The sequence below is a fragment of the Macrobrachium rosenbergii genome, chromosome 55 (genome assembly GCF_040412425.1).
Source record: "Macrobrachium rosenbergii isolate ZJJX-2024 chromosome 55, ASM4041242v1, whole genome shotgun sequence".
NCBI classification, from domain to species: Eukaryota; Metazoa; Arthropoda; class Malacostraca; order Decapoda; family Palaemonidae; genus Macrobrachium; species Macrobrachium rosenbergii.
The window spans coordinates 12829416-12856426 of NC_089795.1; the positions used below are offsets into that span (position 1 = coordinate 12829416).

The following is a 27011-nucleotide window of genomic DNA, read 5'->3' on the forward strand; positions in this document are numbered from 1 at the left end:
TTATCTTGAAGAACAGATTGGGACATATCATTATCAAGTTTTAAAAGTATACAAGGACTATTAGAGAATAATCCCCACTTTTTTTTATAGCAATATTGAGGCCATGTATTGTTAAATTTTTCATCACAATTAATTTTATTTTTATTACAATAGTCAATAAATGGTTGTATTTCTTTATTTTGTGCTTTTATATATTCTTCAATTTTAGCGGGATGATGTACATCTAAACATAATTTATTCTTCTTATCTAATGGTATAACCGTTTTTAGATATTTTTTTTCATCATCATTAAAAGAAGAAGAAGTAGTAGTAGTAGTAGTATCGTCATATTCTTCTTTTTTAAAAGTAGTAATAATAATAGTATCATTATTATTATTGTAATTTTCTTCTTCTGAAATATTATTATATTCTTTTGATGAAATTATAGTAATAGTTTTATTTTCATCATCATCATGATTAATAGTAGTAGTAGTTTCATTTTCTGTAAAATTCTTTAAAAATTCAGTTGTGGTAATAATTTCTTTTTTTTCTGTCTTTTCAAATACAAAAGGATAAAAAATAGTTGTAATGACGACGACAATAATAATAATAATACCTAGCAAAACAGTGCATATTCGTATTCTAGAAAATTTTTGTTGGTGTTGTTGTTGTTCTTCTTTTACCTCTGCGCGTAATATAACCATTTGTCGTATTTATTATTATTTTAATATATATATATGTTAAAATAATATATAATAAAATATTAAATAAAAAAATTATTATTTTATTTTATATATTACATTAAATACCTTTTCCCCGAGTTAACATATATATATAGGTTCAAAAAAGAAGAAAAATAATGATAAAACGTTAATAGTTTTTTCTATGTTGCATCACATGGTGGTTATTTATTCTCGTCTTGTTACAACAAGGGTTACAGTTGTTTCAAAGCCTCGTTGGAGGTAAGAGCAATTGACTGACTCTCTATAGATATAATGGTAGTCCCTCATCAAATAGGTGACCCGGTGAGATCATTCGTTCGTATTCCTGGAAGTGGTCATGTTATAACCATGCCTTCTTCATGTCTAGATCTCGGCAAGATATCCCCCATAGTAGCAGCATTTGTTCCTAATTCTGCAACACTGCCTCCAGTCTTGGCTCTGCGACAGCAGAGGAAAATAATAATACTAATAAAAAATAGAAATGATGATGATGATGTCATCAAGAAGAAGAAGAATAATAGGCAAGAACACTTCTCAGAAGCTTTGATTCAAAAAACTAAAAAACGAGGCAATGAAGAAGAAGAACAACAACACCAAAGAAAGAAGTTGCGTCAAGGTGAATCATTAAATGTTGAAACACCTACAATAACACAGCTTCTTCGGGAATTGTCTACTCTACGGGCAGAGAATGCCCTCCTTGAGAAAAGGTTGTCCCTCTTCCATCAGCTTTTTCGGGACAAGAAAAAATTAGCGTCAGTTATCCAACGTCTTGATTTAAAATGATTTTTTATTAAAATTTTTTTATAATAATAAACATTTTTTTAATTGTCAACTTTAAACCAAACCTGTAATACGAATTTGATTATGTATATTTTTTTATTGAAACAATAAATAAACAATTATATTATATCAGTCAGATTTTTAATGATAATTTACCCTTTATAAATAAATGGTGTGTGTATTTATTAATTATATATTATTATTAATATAAAAAATATATATAATAATAATATAATAAAAAAATATAATATATATATATAATTAATAAAAATAATAAATAAATTATTTTTAATTGATTCAAGTTTATATAAAAAAATAAAATCAAAAGGATGAATAAAATTTCCTCATAAATATAAATGTTATTTTATTTTTTTAATTACAACAAATGATAAAATATATATATTTTTTTCAAATTTTTAAAACGAAGAAGAAACCCTCTTAATTCTATCTTTTAAAGTTTCGTTGGAATTATCATCATCGTCGTCATCATTATTATTTTTACTAAACCAAGACCACATTTTTTGTGCCGTTGAATTATTTGTAACAATTTTGATTATTTTCTCGTGTCTTTTATTTATCATGTTTTTAAACTCTTCTCTCTCATCATCATTAGCATTTACATTCAAGTTATCAAAATGACCACTATTAGAATGATACATATATATAAACAATACGTTGGAATATTTCTTTACATCATCACTACTTATTTTGACGGCCACGGCCAAGTTTTAATAAATTTTTATAACCAATGTATATACAAATAAAATCATTTATTGTTTGGCACAATGAAAGAGCTTTAATCGGACTTGGTAAATGTCCATACTTATAAAAAGGATTATGGAAATTAAAAACACTTTAAACAAATTGGCCCTACTTTGTTTCAATTTTATCAATACTTCTTCATCATCATCATCATCATGAGATTTTTAAAATGATTTTATCATTTATTTCTCTCAATATTGGCTCAATAAATATTTTAATATTGCACCCCTTTTAATAAAATTATCGTAAGCAATAGATTGAACAAATGTCCATGTTTTTTGCATATCAACATTATTAAATGTTGTTGTTGATGATGATGATGATGTTAAAAATGTTTTAAGTCTTTTAATACCTTTTATTAGTGAATTATTATCATCATTATTATTATTATTATTTTTATTATCAAAAAATTTTAACATGCGTTGTATAAACGATATATTATTTTCATTAATAAATGAAAAGTATGTTTTATTTTTACATCTTTTACTCTTTTCCTTTGACAAATATTCTTGACGGTTTTTTATATAATTGGACATTTTATTTTCAATAAAAATATTTCATCATTTGTCAGTTTATTAAAAGAAGAAATTTGTCGTTCTTGTGGACAAATTAGCAAAGAAATGATATTTCCTTCTTTTTCTTCTTTCACTAGTTCATTATTGTCAACATTAAAATTCTTAATATTTGGTTTACTATATGTTGTCAATTCTTCATCAGCTTTTGTCATAAATTGAATGAATTCTTCATTATTAGTATTACCACAGCTTATGGTGAGCGTAACTAAAGGACGTACTACTTCAAAATTATATTTTTCTTTTCTCCAACCTTGAAAAGTTGAATTTTTTTTCTAATATTATCATCATCCGCTGATACTTGAGGTAATGTAGCTGTAATAATGTTATTAATTTTAGAACTTACAAATTTGATAACGTTAGATTTTACTTTTAATTCGTCTAGTTTTACCCAAGGCCAAAAATCCAAAATTTGTTCGACAAAGTATACATCTTCAATAAAATTAAATTTAGGAATTCTATTAAAATTTTTATATAGAAAAGTTTGATAAAGGGGGGTTAGGGGTTTATCTACTCCACTCGCCATTATAGAAAAAATTAAGCCCATCAATCCTCGTACTTTTTTAACTATTCCGTCATTTTCATTCGATTTTAAATGGTTAATATTACCAGTTAAACGTTGTATAGCGTTACACAAGAGTCGTAAAACCATCCTTCCAACGATGGGTGAACTGGCTTCGATAATAATACCTCGTTCTTTCATCAAATGAGAAACGGTATTTCTCAACATTATTCTCGCGTAATCTATATCTCCGTTGGGTATCACCGTAGTCCAATTATGTTTAGTAACCGATTCAACGCTACTCATTATTTTTATCATATTGTCTAAAATGGGAATAATAATCATCGGTGAATTATTATATTTAAACGCGAGTGTATAACCCTCCTTTCCTCCTTCATTATAAGAAGATTCCAAATATGTGGCCGCCAAGTCTCCCGGAGTTTCAAAAATCTATCATCTCTAGATAAAAAATTGATATCATCTCTTTCTTCATCCTTTAACGCTAGTTGAAGTTGATTAAAATTAATTTTATATATTAACGCTCCTTCTTGTTCGCATCCCTTCGTTAAAACCGAATCCAATTCTTTAGAACTTAACCATTTTACGTTTAATACATTACTTTGAACTTTAACCATTTTACTAACATCTCTTTTACGCGTTCCGCATTTATGATTTAGTAGATACGCATCGTTGTAAAACGTCCAAAATGATCTCATTGTATTTTTTTATGATGATTAGATCTGTCAAGTTCTTTTTAACATTTAAAATATATGTATTAAAGGCAATAAAATCATTCGTAATTTCTTTGGGTAAACATTTTTTCAATTCATTTTGCAACCACTGTTTATTAAAAGCACTGTTATCAATCACATTATTATTTATATAATTTTCATCATTTACACGTATCAATTCTTTTTCTAATAAAAATTTAAAAACACTTCCTTTTGTGTGTATATTTTTTAATTTATTGGCCAACATTTTTATCATTTCATTAAAAACTGCTCCGGTTATTACTACTTCTAGTTGAGCAAAAATCACATTTAAAGCTAATATTAACCTTTTCTCATCTTCTTCTTTTATATATATTTCGTTTGCATATTTTTCTACCGCCGTTAAAATAAAATTAAAATTTTCACTATTTTCTTTGGTTAAGGTAAAAACTTCTTTTCCATTTATATCATAAATAGATTGTTTATCCGTATTTTGGGGAAATGCCGGGACAGTTAATGATGATGATGATGACCAACCATATTTATTAATAATATCTTCGAGTTTAACTTCGTCTCCATATTTCAAATTATCGTCACCGCATAATCCACGGATATAAAAATATTTATTTGTAGAAGGCATATACATAAAAATGGTAGATAGGGGTCCTTGATGTATTAAAGCCAAAGAAATGTTTAAATCATTAAGATTCACATCATTATTATTTACAACAATAAAACAAGCATTTATTTTACTATATATAATAGGAGCATTGGCAATATTATAATCATTAGAAACTATCATTATGGCCTTTTTGGAATATTTTATATCGTTGGAATATTCCATAGATATTTCAGAGTTTTTCATGGGTTTAGAAAGTTTTATTAATGCGTGTTCAGAAATGACTGATCCTCCTCCTATTGGAAGTGATAACGCAAAATGTTTATCTTCATCTTCATCATCATCTTCATCATCGACATTATATTTTTTTATATTATGATGAAATGTATATATGTTGTTACGGTGGTTAAATTTGATATCTTTTCCACCATATTTTTTGTTATTAAACTTTCCTTTTCTCTCTTTAAAAGAGGTTCTTGAATGATTAATACAACATTATCATCATTATTCTTCTTATGATGATAATAATGATGATGTAATTTTAGTCTTTTAAAGTTTTGTAAATATTCTCCTTTATTATTATTATTTATTATCTTCATAGTAGAAGAATGTTTTTCTTTTATTTGATCATTAAATTTTTAAAATCTTTTGGTAACGCTTCATCATCAAACCCACGTCAAATCTTTCTTCCGAAAAGAAAGGTTGTTTTAAAAATGACCATTTTACTGTATTGCTTTCGGGGCTATATTCAAATTTAGCCATGAATGCAATACTAGAATTGCCCACAAAATCTTTAATTAATGGGAAATGGTAAATCCATACATTAAAACTACCGTCATTATTTTTATCCGTAATACAAATATTCGGTTCACAATCCTCAAACTGATAAAAGATTGCTTGCGGTATCCTTGAAAAACAACGCATCCAGCGTAACACTTTTTTGTTTCTTTATTATTATTAGTAAAGGTTAAATGTTGTAATAACATATTACCCGATCTCTCATCACCAGAATGTTTATACGGAACATCCTTGATTGATAATTTACTATAGTATAATGGTGCATGATCATCTGGTAAATTTTCCGGTATGACTACTGTGTCAAAATACTTGGAATTAATAATGTTAGATAAAGTAAAAATAAATGGCATTTTTGTATCAACATTACACGTTAAAGACATTTGTCCTTCGGTATCATATAGAATTTACTATTATTATTCTGCAAAATGTTGAATTTTGATAATTTTTTTTCAATGTTAATTTCACGTTCTTCCCACGAAGTTGTTTCCATTATACTTTCCACATTCGTTGGCCGTTCAAACATTTTCCACGTTTGCGTATTTTTATTTTTATCAAGTACAAACATTTCATTTTTAAATATTTGTCCAAACTGTGCACTAGTGTTGTTTGAATATAGTTGTAAGACATTTTTCTTTAAACTTTCCTCCGCTGATTTTTTATCAAAGATTATTGGGTCATGAATTAATATTACTGATGACCCATCATCACTATTGTTATTGTTGTTGTTCATCTTCTTTGTCACAACGAGAATGAATATGAAACCACAAACCTCAACCATATATATATATATATTACTTTTATAAATGAGAATTATTATTATTATTATATTATTTATTATATTTATTTATTATAATAAAAAAAAAACATGAATAATAAAAATGAAAAAATTATAGCAATATACAATGAAATACAATTTTTATATAGTAAATTGAAAATTCGAATGTTTATGTTTAGTCTTTATTATAAACAACTAATTATATATTACAAAAAATATAATGAAAATATAACAAAAAATATTTTAAATAATAAAAAATTGATAATGATGTTGAATAGACCTATACCAGTATATCGTATAAAAAGTAATAAAAATAATAACAACAATAATACTAATTTATCACCACATATAATTAAATTAACTGAAAAAGAATATTATAAATTAAGAGCATTTAAATTAATTTTAGAATACTTGTTAATCTATGACAAAACAATTCAAATGCATTTAAAGAAATGGCGAGAATATTTTTATAATAACGTTGAAATGCAAAAAAATATATATCAAACTTTTATTTATTCTTTAGATTTAATTTATACAAACGGAAGAATGAAAAATCAATATTTTACAGATAATTTACAAGAAATTTTAAATGATTTATATTTTTAGAAAAAATATATATAGAACAACAACGCCGAAATGCTAAAAAAAAATATATACCAAAAATTTTTATTTATTTTTCTTTAGATTTTTAGTTTATACAAACGAAAGAATGAAAAATTAATATTTTACTGATAATTATTTACAAGAAATTTTAAACGATTCATATTTTAAAAAATTAATTAAAATAATAAAAATATAAAAAATGAAAAAAAATTTATTTTCTAGGCCGAAAAATTTTTTTTGAAAATTTTTTTGGAAAAAATTTTTTTTGAGTAAAAAAAAATATTGATTTTGGTACACTTTTTGGTCAATTTTAGGTGTAATTTTATGTAATTTTACAGTAATTTTATGTAATTTTTATTAACTTTTTAAAAATATTCAAAATATTACGGTTAAGAAAATAGATTTTAACGAAAATATTATGAATTTTCCAATAATATTATGAATTTCTGAAAAATATTATGAATTTTTCAAAAATGTTATGAATTTTTTTTTAAAATATGATGTAAAATATTATAATATTATAGAATTTTCCATATTATAACCCATATAAAAACCGAACTCGGGTACTTAATATTGCCATAATACGGGTTTTTTTCTAGTTTTTCAACCAAAAAACATTAAAAAACTAAAATTTTTGTTTTTTGTATCAATTTTACGCGATAAAATGTAATATTTTACACCTTTTTTATATTTTGTGAAAATTTTTGAGTTTTTTTAATAAAAAAAACTAATTTTTATTAATTTTTAACAATAAAAACTAATAAAAAATTAATAAATAATAGTTTTTTTAATAAAAAAACTAGTTTTTATTAATTTTTAACAATAAAAACTAATAAAAAAACAATAAATAATAGTTTTTTTAATAAAAAAACTAATTTTTATTAATTTTTAACAATAAAAACTAATAAAAAAACAATAAATAATAGTTTTTTTAATAAAAAAACTAATTTTTATTAATTTTTAACAATAAAAACTAATAAAAAAACAATAAATAATAGTTTTTTTACAAAAAAAAAAAGTTTTTTGTCATTTTTATTAATATTTTGATAAAAAAAAATTTTACAATAAAAAAAATAAAATAATACATTTTTTCTAAAAAAAAATGCACAAATTTTTTTCATTAGTTTTTTTACTTTTTTCATTAAAAATATAATTTACATTTTTTTACATTTTTATTAATATTTTGATAAAAAATTTCATTTTACAACTTTTTTATTAAAAAAAATTGTCATTAAAAATTTTTATTCATTTTTTAAAAAAGAAAAATTTACATTTTTTCATTATAAAAAAAAATTTTATAAATTTTTTTTGTTTTAGAGTAAAAGTTAAAATTTTTCATAAAAAGATTTTTTATTGACATTTTTATTTTTTTTGATGAATATTTACAAGTTTTTATTCATATTTTGAAAAAATTTTTTTCATTTTTTTTAGAATTTTTTAAAAAAATATAAAAATTGACAATATTTAAAAAAATTTTTTTCATTTTTTTTGTATTTCAATGAAAAATTTTCATTTTTAAATAAAATTTATAAAAAAAATGTCATTTTAAAAATATTATTTAAAAAAAGTAAATTTATAATTTTTTTTTATTTTTTAATGTAAAATTTAAAAAATTTTTCATAAAAAAATTTTTAATTTTTTCATTTTTATTTATATTTTGATGAATATTTAAAATTTTTATCTATAAAATTGTAAATTTATAATTTTTTCTTGTTTTAGAATTAAAAATAAAAAAATATATAAAGATTGACAATTTTTAAAAATATTTTTTGACATTTTTTTGTATTTCAATTAATTTAAAAACTTTTACAATAAAATTATAGTTAAAAATTGTTATTTTATTATTATAAAAATTTAAAAAAAGTAAAAAATTGGTGGTTATTATAATATAACGCCAAATTATATTTTTATAATAAAGACATGAATAAGAAAAAAATATTAAAAGATATATATAAGAAGAACCTATTTGTTTTAATTTTATATATAAAAATATTGTATTAAATTAATTATAAAAAAAACTAAACAAAAGGAAAAAATAAATATATAAAATGTTTTATAATAACAAAATAATAAAAACAAAAACATAAACTAAAAAATTTTTTTAAATAAAAAGATTTATTTTTAATTTGATTAAAATTAATTTTATATTTTATTGATTAAATTTAAAAACTTTTATTTCGTTTTTAGCGTCGGTGTTGTTTATTTTCGAGAATGATTAAAAGTCGTCTAAACATACCAATAAAATCAAAAATAAATTCATACTATGCGCAAAGTAATCTTTATCGCCGCCTTTTACTCTTTCTATAATGTCATGCATGTCATAAACTATAAAACCACACATTATAATCAATCCAACATAAATTCCTACATTATAAATTAATTCTGAATTGAAAAAAATTCATAAAGGTGAGTGTAATTAAGATGATCATTGCTGAAAACAAAATTCCCCTAAAAATAAGTAATTAATATTACTTTTAGGAGCGAATAATGCAGATAATGAAAAGCAAGTAAAGACGACACCCGTACCGAGAAAAGCCTGTAAGATCAAAGCTGGATTTTCTATAGTCATCGCGAAAAGAGAGGACCTAAATTAATTCCAGTTATAAAAGCGCAGAGACCAAACAAAGACAAACGCGTTAGTTGATTTTGTGCATTACGTGGAATAATAATTAAAAGAAAAAATGCAATACTTAAATTAGCGAGGGCAGTTGATAAACTAGCTTTAATAATGTCAAATGAATGTGTACATCCTCCAATTGTAGCAGCCAAAACGGCTAATGTTAAAGTTGCATATACATTTTTAAATGTTTTAAAATTAATAAATTATTATTATTGTTTTCCAAAATAAAATACTTGTCATATACATTTTTGATTGAATATTTTAAATCAAAAACAAAATTTTTTAGATTAATCAAAGTCATTATTAGTATTATATATATTATATATTTATTATATATTTATTATATATTTATATATATATATATATATATTTATTTATATTTTTATATATAAATAAACAAAAATTAATTATTTTTTTTTATAAAATACAAAAAAAATATTATTTATATAAAATAATAAAAATATATATATATAATAATAATAAATTTTATTATTAAAGTTTTTATTTTTAAAATATATATTATAAAAAACTACAAAATAATTTATTAAAAAATAATATTTGAAAGTTTAATAATATGATTTTTTAAAATAAGATGTGTATAACCCTAGTTTTTTTATAATGAAAAATAAAATTTTAAGATGAATCAATATTAAAATGTGGATAAAGATGTGTACCACCATTAGAGTTTTTAATAATGAAAATTTTCAAATGAATTAAAATTTATTTTTAAAATAAAATGTTTATAGAGTGTATATATATATATATATATTTTTTTAGAAAACTACAATAATAATTTATTAAAAAATAATATTTGAAATTTTAATAATATGAGTTTTTAAAATAAGATGTGTACAACCCTAGTTTTTTTATAATGAAAAATAAAAATTTTTAAAGATGAATCAATATTAAAAATGTGGATAAAGATATATACCACCCGTAGAGTTTTTAATAATGAAATTTTTAAGATGAATTAAAATTTATTTTTTAAAATAAAATGTGTTGCTAGAGTGTATATATATATATAATTATTAAGTGGATAAAGGTGTGTATCACCCCAGATTTTTATTTTTAAATAAAGTGTATATATATATATTTTTAAATATAATTATTTAACCAACGAAAATTTTTTTTGATAATTGTAACGTCAAATTCAACGTCTATATTAGATTGAATAAATTCATCGTGTATTCGTTTAAAAGTATTTGAACAAGCTATAAATTCATTATCGTTTTTTCTTTTTTATTATTTTTACAAATGGGTAAGATACAAGTTTCAGATCTAATTTGACTAATATCGCTATTAAACCGCGCCAAACCCATTCCACTAAAAGCCATTTGTTCTTGAAGTCCCGTAGCAAATCCTCCTTTTTTTACCTCGAGTGGGGGCCCCTGAAAATTCCATTCTTACAATTTCATCAGGATGCGAACATTGCATCATGGAAGTCGCCTTGTGGTTGTTTACAATAAAATACCTAGTGGTATATAGACTTCCTTTGACAATTTCGTGAGGTATAAAGGGGATCATTGGGATTTTCTCTCATTACGTAAATAAATCCATCATTTTCATTTAATTGTTCCTTTCTTTTATAATCTACCGCTGATTTATTATTATTATTAGACAAAATAATAGGTTTTATATAGGTAAACCCGACGTGGGATTTATCAAATCACCAGTAACTAATTCATTACCCAGTTCTATATAATGAATAGCATCATTAATGTTAAAAAGAAAAGAATTGTTTAAATATGGATTCTTTTTTTATTCGTTAAATTAAATCCCGTAATTAAAATATTATCCAACGTTTGCCTTTTTAAATAAAATGGGTTAATTATTAAATCTGGTATAATATTCTTTTTTGTTTGAGGATGAATGACAAAGGGCATGTTTTCATCCGAGATTATATCCACAATGACGCCTTTATTCGTAGTAGTAGTTTGTAATTTATCACCGACAGAAGGTATAAACTGAGTTGCGTAACATAAATACATTTTAAAATAAGAAGCATTTTCAATGTTATCACATTTAATATTTTCACATCTATAGTTACCGAGTTTTCTTTGAGAGGAAAGGGAAAGATGCTCTTTCCTTTTTTTAAAAAATATTTGTTGTTCTTCTTGCATTTGTTGTTGTTTAGTACCTATCCAAAAACAAATATAGTCCAGTTATTTGGAACATCGTGAAAAAGGTAATAGTTTCTTTCGTTTTTATAATAATTTCCTTTTCATTACCATTTTTTGTCGTTTGTAAAATTTTTACAATCAATTCGGGAGAAAATATTTCTATCGTAATTTCGAATGATTCTTGAAGATATAAAAAACTATTTTCATTATTATTATTATTTGTGACTTCAAATAATCCTATGGGCATTCCTATACGTAAAATGTCAGATTTTTTTATCAAAGGTTTAAAAGATATACACGACGAAGCAAAATTATTATTATTATATACGAGTTTTATGGAAGCTGTTTAAATGCGCATTTAAACGGCTGAAAATTTACCATTATCAATCGCCCCCCTTCTAACTGTAATACCATCCTCTTGATTATTAAAACCCCCAGCGATTAAAATTTTTGGAAACCATCCTGGTTGATTAATCAATTCTGTAGGATAAGATTTAGATGAATAAAAGGCCACCGTTTGAGATTTTGATGTAATTCTCCTATTGATAAAGAATTTGTGGGCGTTCGATAAAATTTTTGGCGGTATAAGCTGCGTGACCGATCGTGGTAAATGACAATGTGTGGGAAATGGTGTCAAACGGAGAGAAGGACCGAATAAGTTTGGTATTTTATTTTTATTATTATTAATTAATAAACAATATTCCCTAGGTGAATAAAATAACCCATCTACGTGCAACTTGTAAAAATTCTTACTAAAACTCGTACAAACCCAAAATTTATTTTCTTTTTCTTCCGTTAATTCAATAAATGGAATGAGAATTTTTAAGGCATATTGAGTCATTCTATAATAATTTAAATCATGCAAAAATTGATCGTAAAGATATCGTAGTTGTCGCTCCGTTAATATAGCGGGAATTTGGGGAATAATTCGATATAAAACGTGATTGATACATATATAAATAAATTTTTCATCGTCTGGTAAATAATTTTTAATCTTTTCAGGATGGGAAATTTTACAACATCCATTAGGAAATAATTTATATAAAATTTTGTCCATGTTGTTGTTGTACTCATTAATCACCGCTCCCGGTCTTGAAATGAAGCAGTCGATTACGGATTCTAATACTAGTCCAGAATTTTTAGGCGTATCCGCCGTTACGATCAAATCTATAAAACCTAAATTATCTTTGTTTATGTATTTAGGTTTTGTAGTTTTTGAGTCTTTGGTCAACATTTTCTGTATGGAGCAAGCTATTCCGCAAATATTGTGATAAGAATTAGTAGGCGCATTTTTAGTAAATCGACCAATTCTATGAAAATCTAAATAATTGCCAGTTCCAATTATCGACGGTACGTCTTGTTTTTGTCTGTCAAAATTAATGTAGTCTTTATCTAGTATACTCGTCTGAGAAATGGTAATATCAGTTTCACCCATTTTAATCATTTGAGATAGGTTATTAATAAGGGATATTTCAGTTATAGGTCCCGAGGAAAATGAAACCATTTAATTATTTTTTTAGTCAAATCTACATTATTTAATAAATCTTTATTTTTTGATAATATTAACTTAATTAATTCTCTTTCTGGATCATCATCATCATTATTATTATTATTATTATTATTTTTTTATTTGATGATGAATCTTCTGATTTAAGTTTTATATTTTCACCATTAATGATTTCATATTTTTTTTTCGTTACAAATCTTGTACATGTTGATTAAATCTTGAAAATTTATGTCCAAAGATGAAAAACTTGTATTATTATTATTTTTCTTTTTATTGCTATAATAATAAAATGGTTTCAATTTATTTATAATTTCATTTTGTTTATTTATTTTTTGAATTTTTGCGATTAAAATATCAATAAAGGAAATAAACACGTCACCCATACTGTAACTAGCCGTATTGTTCAAAGCATTATTATCCATTACTGTTGTGTAATAATTTTCTAAAAAGGCCAATGAATAATGGTTGATTCATTATACATAATAAATTGTTTGTATCGTTGTTGTTGTTTTTCATTATTATTAACCTTTTTCTTTTTATATTTCTAATGTGAATTTTACGTTTATCTACCCAGATAAACGATTTCATATACAATATATTTTGATTTATTACAAAATTACCAGGATATAAATCTCTTGGATAATCTTGACAAAATAGACATTTTAAAGGAAACCAAGTATACGAAAAACCATTCGTCTCTATCAACGCAGGTTGCGTCCCTTTTTTAAGGATTTTTTGTGGATTAATAGTTGCCACATTTTCCCTTCTTTAAGAATAGGAATGATAAAAGATGTTTGTGAAAGATTTGGTTCAAATAATGATGTCAAGGTAAAACCTACACCTAAAATAAGTTTTTTCTTAGAAAATAATCCACTAAATCTGTTTCATTTTTAATATCTTTATTATTATTAATGATTTCCTTTTGATAAAGTAAATTAAATTTTATTTCTTTATACTTATTAAAAAGCCGAGAAAAATTATCATTTTCAATTTGTAATTTAAAAGTTATATGTAATCTCAACATTAATTCTAATATACTATCATTCACATCTTTTTTATTACAATCCAAACAATAAAATGGATGACCGTCTCTTTCTCCATTGAATAGGTCCCATTGCCTGTGTTGATTATTAAATACTCCACGTGTATCTATTACTACCATTTTGTTTTTTATATATAAAATAAAAAATAAACGTAAGACCTTATTAAAATGTGATAAAATAAAAATTTTTTTTTATAATTTTATTATTTTATTTATATTGTTTTACAGATATATTTTTACATTTATGTTTTTAAAAAAATATACAATTTTTATATATATATATACATTATATTATTATTATATATATACATTACTATATATTATATATATATAAACTTATTTATCTTCTATTAGATTCAACAACAATGACAACTTCTTTTTCTTCTTCCATTTTTTTTACAACACAACACTAGAATAATGTTTATTATAATACCTTTTCAAAAAGTAAATTAAATTATTTACAAATGGTACAATTATATATATATTATATCATTATTTATTAATCTTATTTCATTATTAATTCTTTTTGACCGATATTATTCTTAATTTCTTTATCATCATAATCATTATCATAATTGTCATCATCATTATTAATTGAGATGGCAACATGAAACTGATCCTCTGTTATTATCATTTCTTGATAATTTTTGAATAAATTATTCAAGACATCTTTACATAACAGATTTAAATTTGAGGAATTTTTAACATTAACCAATGCATCTTTTGAGAAAATAACAAAAGATTTTTCCTCAAAAACAGACGCACATCATCTTTTTTTACATTTTATTGAGAGTTGATAACCATCATCATCATCATCATCATTTGTTGTTGTTATTGTTCTTATGTTTGCCTTCTGTGTAGTAATGAATAAATTTAAAAAGTTTTCAAAAACAACACGATCTCCATTATGTTTGGGAGACAAAGGAAAGTTGTTGCCTAAACTCTGACAAATGAAATGATAATCTGCTTTTCCTATACCATTAGTTGTTAAAATATCTTTTAGTTTTAAACTACCAAAATATTTTTTAAAATTTGTTTCATATTCTCTTTTAACTTCATCAGTTGTTGTTCCTTTTTCAGCAGCACAAAAGTCTTTCCAACTTTTTTCACTTTGTTGTTTGTATTTGGAAACAAACTTGTTGACATCGTATAATTTTCTAGACCATCTTTCCTTGCAAGTTTGGTATTCCAATATATCTCCAATATTATTTTTACACCAAAAGTCTTGCACCAATCGTATACAATTGTAAAGATCTTGGTTTTTTAAACGATTATTCATTTCAACGCGTATTGGTATAGACTGGCCTTTTGTTACTGCTTCAATTACATCTTGTCTGTAAAAGGATAGATTGAAACTATCGTATTCATCAGAATAAATATAGTCTGAATTATACTCTAAGATAATGCGTTTATGTTGTACTGGGGAATTTTCATAAACCACTAGACATCGAGTTATCGGTGAAGAACAAGAAAACATTTTTGTTTTTCAATGATTAGAAGAGTGTCATTCACTTTAATATCATGATCATTTTTATATTAATGTTAAACTTTATACCATTACTGCTGCTACTGTTGTTATTTTTCTCTTCATTATGAAACTTTTCACCATCTCTAGATTTTTCTTTTCTTTTTCAAACTTTGATCTGAATGAGTACTACTGTTGTTACACAAGTGTAAATCATCATCATCATCATCAGTAGAAGATAATTTTCTCTTCTTTTTATCATAAACTGATAATTTTTTTTTTTTCAACAACACCGATGTCATCATCTGTTGATGATAATTTTTTTTTTTCAACAACACCGATGTCATCATCTGTTGATGATAATTTTCTCTTTTTTCAACAACACCGATGTCATCATCACTATCATAAACTATTGATGATAATTTTCTCTTTTCAACAACACTACCACCATCATCAGCACTATAAACTCTTGAAATTTTTTCTTTTCTTTTTCAACACGTTTTTTCATCATCATAAGATGAATCATCATCACTATCACTACTATCACTACTATCACTACTACTACTATCACTACTACTGCTGCTATCACTATTACTGCTGCTATCATCATTTCTTTCCTTCTCACTATATGATGATACTTGTGTATAAATGTTTTGTAAATTTTTTATTGATTCTTCATTATTAATGCTGCAGTTTGTCTCAGAGAATTGTTTCTTTGTGATTGCGATTACTAAATCTTCATCAGACATTTGTTGCATTACAATCCTTGACTCTTCCTCTTTTTCTGATGATAATTGTTGTTGTTGTATTATCGCTTCTTTTTCTACCAATTCTGGTGATAACAGATCTTCCTTTTTTCTGGTGATAACTGTTTGTTGTAACAGATCTTCTTCTTTCTCTACTAGTTGTAATTCTGGTGATAACTGTTGTTGTAATAGATCTTTCTCTTTTTCTGCCAATTCTGGTGATAACTGTTGTTGTAACAGATCTTCCTCCCTTTCTGTTAGTTGTAATTTTGGTGATAATTGTTGTTGTTGTATTACCGCTTCTTTTTCTGCCGATAACTGTTGTTGTAACAGATCTTCATCTTTTTCTGCCAATTTTACTAGTTGTAATTCTGGTGATAACTGTTGTTGTTGTTGTATTATCGCTCCTTTTTTGCCAATTCTGTTAGTTGTTGTTGTATTATCGCTCCTTTTTCTGCCAATTCTGCCAATAACTGTCGTTGTTGTTGTTGTAACTCGCTCGTTTTTGCCAATTCTGCTTTTGTAACAGGTCTTCCTCTTCTGGTGATAACTTTTTTTGTTGTTGCCAATTCTGCTATTTGTAACAGGTCTTCCTCTTCTGGTGATAACTGTCGTTGTTTGTTGTTGTTGTATTGTTGTAATAGAAGAGGAAGATATTTGTGATTGTGGTAATAAAGAATCACAAATTCTGTTGGATTCCAGGAACCTTCATCGTTTTCTTTATCCATCCTAATATTATTGATGGCAGTAAACAATTCTTCAGCCATTTTTTGTTCGTTAAAATTATCATCTTCTTTCATCTCATCATCATCATCATCATCGTCGTCGTCTGTTAAAAATAAATCATTTTCTATTGGGGTTGGCATTTTTAAATAAATTTTTTACAACAGAAATTATACCACGACAAAGTTTAAACTAGACTAATGCAAGATTGACAACTATCAACCCTTTTAAGCTAAACAAAAATGACATTACCATTTTATTATATTATATTTATATATATATATAAAAAAATTTAATAATAATAAAAATATATATACAATCCTCTAAAAACAATAATTTTTAAAATGAAATTTAATAATTTAAATACAATTTAAAATTTTTTTCATTATTAAAAGTTTTTATTAATAAAAAATTTTCTAAAATAAAATAAAAATAAAAACTAATCTAAAAATTTATATATATATATATATATATATATATATATATATATATATATATATATATATATATATATATATACAAAATGGAATATACAAAATTAAATTTTCTGCAATTTTCTCCACAAAAAAATATGAAAAATTTTATTATGAAATATTTAGTCCTATTAATGTAAATATACCACCCTAGAAAAAGATTAATATTTACGAATATTAATTTAAATTATAATAATAATAATAATTTTTACATCAAACTAGAAAGTAAACCGGACGAAGATCAAGATGTAGACGTATTGGGAGGAATTATTGATAGAGATTATTCGGGTAATATAGGAATAATAATGTATAATTTTTCAAAAACAAAAGAAAAAAAATGTTAAAGTGGGTGATATTATAGCTATAGCTAGATTGTTAAAATATTTAATAAATGATAATAATAATGAACAAAATAATAATAATAAAGATAATAACAACGGTGGTACTGAATATTGGCGAAAAAAATGACGAGGGTCTGTTGCTTGGGACGTTTTTCACCTCAAAACATGACGATAAATGGAAATGATGTTATTACTATTTCTACAGGTATAAAATTTCCTCATCTCTCTTTTTCTTCGCATTATTATATTAGATACGCTAGCCGATCTGGCTTAGCTTCAAAATCATCAATTATCGTAATTGGCGGAGATAAAAATGGTGATATTGTATTAAATAATTTATCTAATAATAAATATGATATTAATAAAAAGGACCGTATAGGACAAATTATTTATGAAGGATAAAAAATTAAAATTGCTAAATTATATTTATTTTTTTAAATAAGAAGGAAATTTTAAAATATTTTTATTTTCACCTAAAGAGAGGTAATAAGTTATAGCACAAAGGGCTTCTATAAAAAAATAAACATTTTTTTTTTCATCATTATCATTAAAAGTATCATTACATAATTTAGCAATTTGTAAGACGTCATTAAAATTCATTTTAGTTGATGATTCAGTAACAGCTTTATATATCACATTTTTGGTTTCATCATTATAATTTAATAATAACCCAGAATTGTAATCACTTCCAAAAAATATAAAATGTAAAATAACATAATTTATAAGTTGATAATAATTTAATTTTAAGTCATTAGATAAATTATCCAAGTTGTATAAAAGTCCTATGCCTGTTTTGAAATTAGAGTAACGAGAATAATTTCTGAATTTTTAAAAATGTCATCATTGCTAAAACATCAGAATCAAGAGAAATAATAACACTTTTACCATCATCATCATTATTATTAGTAGATGATGATAAATTTCTAGCAAATTTAAAAGTTCAATTTCTCCTTCTCCACGTACTTGAATATCAGATTCAAGATTTGTTACAAAATTAAATTTTATGTTTTTAAATCTCGTGTCATTTTTTCCTCCAATAGTTTAAAACTATTTTTAAATAATTTGCCTACATTAATTAATTTGTAAATATTTTTTCATCATCTATAACGATCACTTTATGTTTTGAAACCGGAGGGTATCCATCAACGGCCAAAAAAAATAATATTACTACCATCTTCAACTTGAAAAAATTACATACTTGCGCAACGTAATGCAAAATGGCATCACTCAATATTTCAGCATTAAAATCTAAATAATCATTATTTTTTATTATTGCTGTTTGATGTAAAAATGTGTACTGTCTACTCCAATAAAATTCAATTTATCATTTTTAAAATTTTATTATTATTATTATTATTATCATTACAAAGAGAAATTGGAATAAAATAACTTTTAAAGTGATTTATCAAATAATGAACTCCCATTATATTATATAAATAAATATATATATATATATATATATATATATATATATATATATAGAAAAGGACTTAATATAACCTCAATGGTTTATTATTTTTTTAAATAATATAGGTGAAAAATATGATTGATAATATAAAGCGCAAAAAGTTTTCAAATGTTAAAAATTTATAATTTTCATCTGGTAATATTACTTTTAATACATCAATAAAAGACACGTTATACAATTCTTTATTATTTTTATAAAAAACTTTTATTAACCCGGGCAATGAAAGTACTAGATTCTTTTTATCATAATTTACTTTGTATTGCTTATATTTTTCTAACCCTGTTTTATAAATTTTCAAACTACTTGTAGGTTCACTAATGAAATGAAATATAGTAGAAGAATTTACACAACTGTTCATTTTTTAAGTCGTATATATATATATATATATTTTATTAAACAAACATATATATATATAATATTTTTATTATATAAAAACATATATATATAAATTATATATATATATAGAATAAATGAAAAATATATATATTTCTTCATGACTAAATAAATATATATGAATTAAAAAATGACATATCATTATTCTTCTAATAATGACATGTCTGTTATAACCAATCAACAGGGTATTGAATTTTTAAAGTTAAAGTCTCATTTAAAGTTTTTTGATTTTAATATTCAACGAGAAAGGGATATCTTGAATTTAAGAGATATAAAAAATTATAATTTTTCAGTCATTCATCCTATAAAAAAGTACGACGATGATCAGCAGAGGATATCTAATACACCGTGTATTCTCGAATTGTTTGATGGGAAAATTGTTGTGTATATTCCATATTCAGAATTAATTCATATAAAATAATAAAAATAATTTTTTTGTCTTTGTCATCTATTGATGATTTTTATTCATATAAAAACATATTAAAAATAAAAATTATGATTCTTGACACGACAAAAAATTTACTAAAAACGGTTATTTAATATATATAATTATTTTATTTAATATATATAATTATTATTTTATATATATTGACAAAAGTTTATTAACATTATATATATCTACAAAATATAAAAAAATATTTAATGTAATAATAATAATAAATAAAAATAGCTACATTTTTTATTAATAATAATAAAAAAATTTTCAGCTATCAATTTGATACTGAATAACAAAAAATGAAAAAAAATAAAATAAAAATATTTTATTAATATAAAAAGTAATAATTATTTATTATTATTTTTTTTTACTAGAAAAGGTTATTTAGTGTAATGAAAAAATAAAATAAAAATATTTTATTAATATAAAAAGTAATAATTATTTATTATTATTTTTTTATTATTTTTCATTTTACATTTATATATACATGTGTACGCATTTTGAATTCATATTGCAGAGAAAACAAATATGGTGGTATCATCTTGGGAAGTTGCTGGATCAAAATGTTTAGACTTTGGACGAACATCATCACCAACGATCGCTGTAAATACTTGTCCAAAAGTATGGTTACCTCCCACCCTAGCAAATAGAATAGAATTATCCAAACTTTTAAATGAATGTAATGATTTGTCCCAACTTTTAGAGGAATGTAAAGCTTTGAGAAAAGAGAATAATAAACTTTTAAAACTGATTTGTTGGAGGGAAAAGAAGAGTTAATAGTACAAAGAAAAATCAAAGGAAAAAATTGTTGAAAAGATTATCTTGTATAATAAATAAAAATATTAAATGTTTAAAATGAATTTTTTTCACCATTGTTAGAGAAAAATAAAAATATATATATATAATAACATACATATATATATAAAAAAATCCTTTATGCAATGAATAATAATACTATTTTTTATTATTTTTCTACATTGAATACATAATAAATTTTTGTTATTTTGATTAATAAATTTTTGACAATTTGTACATTGTAGTCGTACTTTTAAAACATTTAATTCTTTTCCCGTTTTTATAATAATCATATGATCACCTCGTAATAAAATTTGTTCAGTGTCCTTTCCAAGGATAGGATCAAATATCCGTAATAGAGGATTTTTAATTTGATTTAATAAATAATATTCATAATCTATTTGAAGACCATTTTTCAAAACAAAATCGGGTTTTCAGCCTTTTGATATAAAGGTATTTTTTTTTTAGATGTTGTTGTTGTTGATATAATAACGTAAGAACTCGATCTCCAAGTGTGGGCGCTGTTCCAGAATCTCGAATGGCCATTTTATTGGCCAATTCAGCGTGGGCTTGTTTTGCTTTATATTCGTTTTGAGTTTTTGTCAATTCTTTAGTTATTATCAGTTGACTTAACTCAATTCGGTCATTAAGTAAATCTGAAATGGTTTGTTTGACGAGTGTAACGGCCTTTTTCGTATCTCGTTCAATGAGAATTATTTTTAAAATTTCTGCTATTAAGTTGGCGGTGAGATGACAATTATCTCTACGAATTGTTTCTATTCCTTTACAATCAATTTTATCAAAAGTATCTGGTCGAGTATAATACAGACCCGCGTAACGTTTTTTATTGATAAGTAAATATGGACAATAAACCTTTTCAAAGTCTAATTTAATAGGATTAATAAAATGCTTCGTAACGTTATCCGCCGCTTCCTGACCCAACATTATGGCTTCTTGAACGGTTTTTACGCCAAAATTTATCATTACTGAATCCGTATCTCCATAAATAACTTTAGCATTTGGATATTGTTCTTCAATCATGTTTTTGGTAAACATAATCATTTCTCGTCCAAATGCCGTAACGCTTTGCGAAATTTCTACGCAAGGTAATTTACCAACTTGGGCACCCGTAAATCCATAAACGGAATTTGCAGATATTTTTAAAGCTAATTGACGACCGTCTAATACCTTTCTTTTTAACGGATCCGTTTCCCTTTTCAAATCATTTTTAGCTTTTTTCCGAGCTAAGAGTAAATTTTCCAATATCTGAGGAAGTAAGCCTTTACGTATATGAGGTTTGACGAAATAATTACCTGATGGTGTTTTAGTATAATTATCACTCGATAAGGCTGTATGCTTATTATTATTAAGCAACGTTGAATAGCATAGATTATGAGCCATAATAATTGTAGGATATAAAGCGCAGAAATCTAGCGTGGTAATAGGATCGTTATAAAATCCTTTTATTGGATCTATCACAGTAGCTCCTTGATAATCGTTGCCCTTTTCTCGGTCCTCGCACGAAGGAATTATAAAATCATCATCATTACCACCACCACCATATTTTGAACATTTTCTAAGAAGTTGAGAAATGATTTTAATTTGTTGACCCCACGTAAGAAGAATAAAAGAAAGAGGAACTCCCGTTACGCGAGCCATTTCGATAGAATTGATAAATAACATTAATTTATCTATTAATTTCAAAGGTAAAAACGCATCTTTTAAACAATACACGGCCAATTTTCGTCTCGTTTGAGCGTTCTTGTGATGTAAAACTGATATTTGTGTGTGATGAATATCATCCTTTTGTTCTTTTAAAAAATGTTGAGAAACTGCATTTAAACTGTAAGAACGTAATTTATAATCTCTTTTAATAACATTTAATACATCCAATATACATCTACCTTCTATATTTATGACTTTGTTAATAGCTTTACCTATTTGCTTACTTTCAAAAGTCTTTGTAGTAACGGTTGATTTTAAACCCACTATTCGACTAAGATAAAATTGATTAGAATTTAAATGATTAGCTCTTTCCACCAAATATGTCAAATCAAAATTGTTTATATTGTATCCTGTAATAACATCGGGATCCACTACATTTTGAACAAAACGAGACCAAGTTTCCAACATTTCTTTCTCGGATTGAAAAGTATATATTTTAGCATTATCAATGGGTGAACATTCACCCAAGACAAAAATAACATGTGAATATTGATCATCATCATTATCATTTTTTTGTCCGTGTTTTATAATAACGTTACCTATTTGAATAATAGGATCAATATCTGGCGTAGGAAAAATTCCTTTTCTACCAGCGCATTCAATGTCGAATGAAAGAGTAGTTAGAGGTCCGATGCTACTAGCCCAATGCGTTTGAGTGGGATCGTGACCCAAGACATTACTTTGTAAAACGTCAATTTCAATTTGACATTTTGTTTCTTTTAATTTTTCATTTCTAACGATCCATTTTCTTCGTGGTAATTCTATCCAAGAACAACCAAATATGTTTGTATCAATCATAAATCTTAGTATAAAGTCAACATTGGCTTCATAAAATTGAACCTTTTCATAATCTTTAAAATAAAAAACACTTTTCTCTTCTATTAAAATGCGCTGTACATCACGAATTATCTTGGGTAATGATACAGTTATTTTAAAATAATTAGTCTTTTCATTATTGAAATTATAACCATATAAATTCTGTTTAGATACTATTTCCACAGACGTGATAAATTTGGCAATTAATCCATTTAAACAGCGTAATTTATTAGAAACTTTATCATTTAATGTCATTTTAAAATTATTTACTTGATGAAGATCAAACTTTTTCGGAACGTTAACGTAAAAATATGGATAAAAACCATGAACGTGACAACATACTGAATTTCCTAAACTATTTACTCCAAACATACGTATGACGGGTGTACGATAACGTTCTTTCGTTGTTAAAAATGGCGAAAATCCAGTACAATCATCAACTTCTAAATTGAAAAATATAAAAGAATCTCTAGTAGTTTTTAAAATAGGAACAGAAGGTCGTTTTATAAGAAAATCTTTTTTTATTATTTTTAACATCATTATTATTTTCATTTTTTCTTTTCATCGTGTTTTTATAAAAAGTATATATATATATATATAATATAAGTAAAATATTTCCTTTATATAATATATATATATATATATATATATATATATTATATTTAAAACAAAAAATTTATTTAATAATGTCACCAAGTTTTAAAAATAAGAATGGATGAATGAGTTTGTGTTAAGGATATTTTTATTACTCAAATAGTAAAAAAAATTAAAATTAAATAAATTTAATAACTTTATTATAAAAAAATATTAGTCCATCAAATTTTCCTGATTCTTTTAAGTCCTTATTTTTTGGCCATTTTCATAGATTAAGAAATATAATTTCAGTTCATCATCATCCACTTTTTTATATATATATATATATATATATATATATATATAATCTCTTGTATCTAGATATGTTAGTATAATTGATTTCCAAAAATCTCAAAAAACTAACGTAGATATTTTTTAAAAATAGTAGATTTTTATTTGATGGATTTATTTTACGCGTAAATTGTACGTTAATGTTTATTCTTATTATTTATACTTTATATATATTTATATATATAAATATAATAATAAGAATAAGAATATATATAATATATAATAAAAATAAAAAGAATAAAGAAATAATTATAGAAAAATAATTATAAATAATAAATAAAGAAAAAAAAAAAATTTCTACGATTAGATTTTTTTTTAAAAAAATTTCTACGGGTAATATTTTTCATTTTTTTTTCAACATAACGTCGTGTTTCTCTTTGAGATTAAGAGTAAATTCATTTAGCTTTTCAATGATGGTATTCATTCTATTCTTATACTTTATTTAAGTCAAAACATATTCATTTTATATTCCTTCCTTACTGGTGGGATATGTAAAACAAAAAATAATCATCAACGTAAGGAAGGAATCAAAAAATACATTTGTTCATTTTTTTAAAATGGTGATGGAAAATTTAGAATCGAGTGATTAGTTTTACCTAAAAGTATAAACATTGGCGTACAAAATAAGTATAAAAATTTTAATCAAATAAAATTTTATTATTTTTAACAAATATTTCAAAAAATATATCTACGTTTGTTTTTTTGAGATTTTTAGAATTTTTTTTCTTCTTATTCTTATTATTTATACTTTATATATATTTTTATATATATAAATAAATATAATAATAAGAATGATAATATATATAATATAATAAAAATAAAAAATAATAAAGAAATAATTATAAATAATAAATAAATAAAAAAATTTCTAATAGTTAGATTTTTTTTGGGTAATATTTTTCATTTTTTTTCAACATAACGTACGTGTTTCTCTTTTGAGATTAAAGTAAATTCATTTAGCTTTTCAATGATGGTATTCATTCTATTCTGTTTTTATTCCTATCTTCTTTAAATGTCGTTTATATCAGAAAAGTTATTTCCAAAAATCTCAAAAACTAAGGTAGATATTTTTTAAAAATAGTAGATTTTTATTTGATGGATTTATTTTACGCGTAAATTGTACGTTAATGTTTATACTTTATTAAAGTCAAAACATATTCATTTTATATTCCTTCCTTACTGGTGGGATATGTAAAACAAAAATAATCATCAACGTAAGGAAGGAATCAAAAAAATACATTTGTTCATTTTTTTTAAAATGGTGATGGAAAATTTAGAATCGAGTGATTAGTTTTACCTAAAAGTATAAACATTGGCGTACAAAATAAGTATAAAAAATTTTAATCAAATAAAATTTTATTATTTTTAACAAATATTTCAAAAATATATCTACGTTAGTTTTTTTAGATTTTTATTATATATTATATTCTTATTCTTATTATTTATACTTATATATATATATATATATATATATATATATATATATAAATAATAATAAGAATGATAATATATATAATATAATAAAAATAAAAAGAATAAAGAAATAATTATAAATAATAAATAAATAAAAAAAATTTCTACGGTTAGATTTTTTTGGGGGTAATATTTTTTCATTTTTTTTTCAACATAACGTATTTTTTAGTGTTTCTCTTTTGAGATTAAGAGTAAATTCATTTAGCTTTTCAATGATGGTATTCATTCTATTCTGTTTTATTCCTATCTTCTTTAAATGTCGTTTATATCAGAAAAGTTATTTCAAAAATCTCAAAAAAACTAACGTAGATATTTTTTTGAGATATTTTTAAAAATAGTAGATTTTTATTTGATGGATTTATTTTTAGCGTAAATTGTACGGTAATGTTTATACTTTATTAAAGTCAAAACATATTCATTTTATATTCCTTCCTTACTGGTGGGATATGTAAAACAAAAATAATCATCAACGTAAGGAAGGAATCAAAAAATACATTTGTTCATTTTTTTTAAAATGGTGATGGAAAATTTAGAATCGAGTGATTAGTTTTACCTAAAAGTATAAACATTGGCGTACAAAATAAGTATAAAAAATTTTAATCAAATAAAATTTTATTATTTTTAACAAATATTTCAAAAATATATCTACGTTAGTTTTTTGAGATTTTATTATATATTATATTCTTATTCTTATTATTTATACTTATATATATATATTATATATATATAAATAATAATAAGAATAAGAATATAATATATAATAAAATAAGAAGAAAAAGAAAAATAATAATAGTTACTTTTCTATGAAGAACAATGTAGTTCACTATATTCGGTGATATAAAACAAAAACAATCATAAAAAAATATGCATTGAAAAGTAATTATAGGAAATTTTGCGTAGATTATTTTATGTATTTACATATTTTCTGTTAAAGTGAGTCCCAAGCGAGATATTTGTTAAAAACTGTTTTTCATTATCTTGGAAAATGGCGGTTAGAAAATATTCGCCATCTCTGCTACAAGCCCCGCCTCTTATGGTGGTTGCTCACTCCATGCTGCTGTTATAGCCCCGCCCATACCGTAATCGAATATATGCACCGTTATTGTTAGCAATTAGTTTTAC

The 27011-nt window shown here is 23.6% G+C and overlaps 1 protein-coding gene across 1 annotated transcript in view; it reads right to left on the reverse strand.

The window, feature by feature from the left end:
- Window positions 1-24048, reverse strand: part of LOC136835125 (DNA polymerase delta catalytic subunit-like) — a 47098-nt gene extending 23050 nt beyond the window's left edge. Inside the window, 6 exon segments of the mRNA XM_067098326.1 lie at window positions 15439-15445; window positions 16127-16930; window positions 17029-17151; window positions 21133-21378; window positions 21381-21449; window positions 21452-24048. Of these exon segments, the coding sequence (XP_066954427.1) occupies window positions 15439-15445; window positions 16127-16930; window positions 17029-17151; window positions 21133-21378; window positions 21381-21449; window positions 21452-24044 (3842 nt within the window). The 5' untranslated portion in view covers window positions 24045-24048.
- Window positions 24049-27011: the final 2963 nt, after the last annotated feature.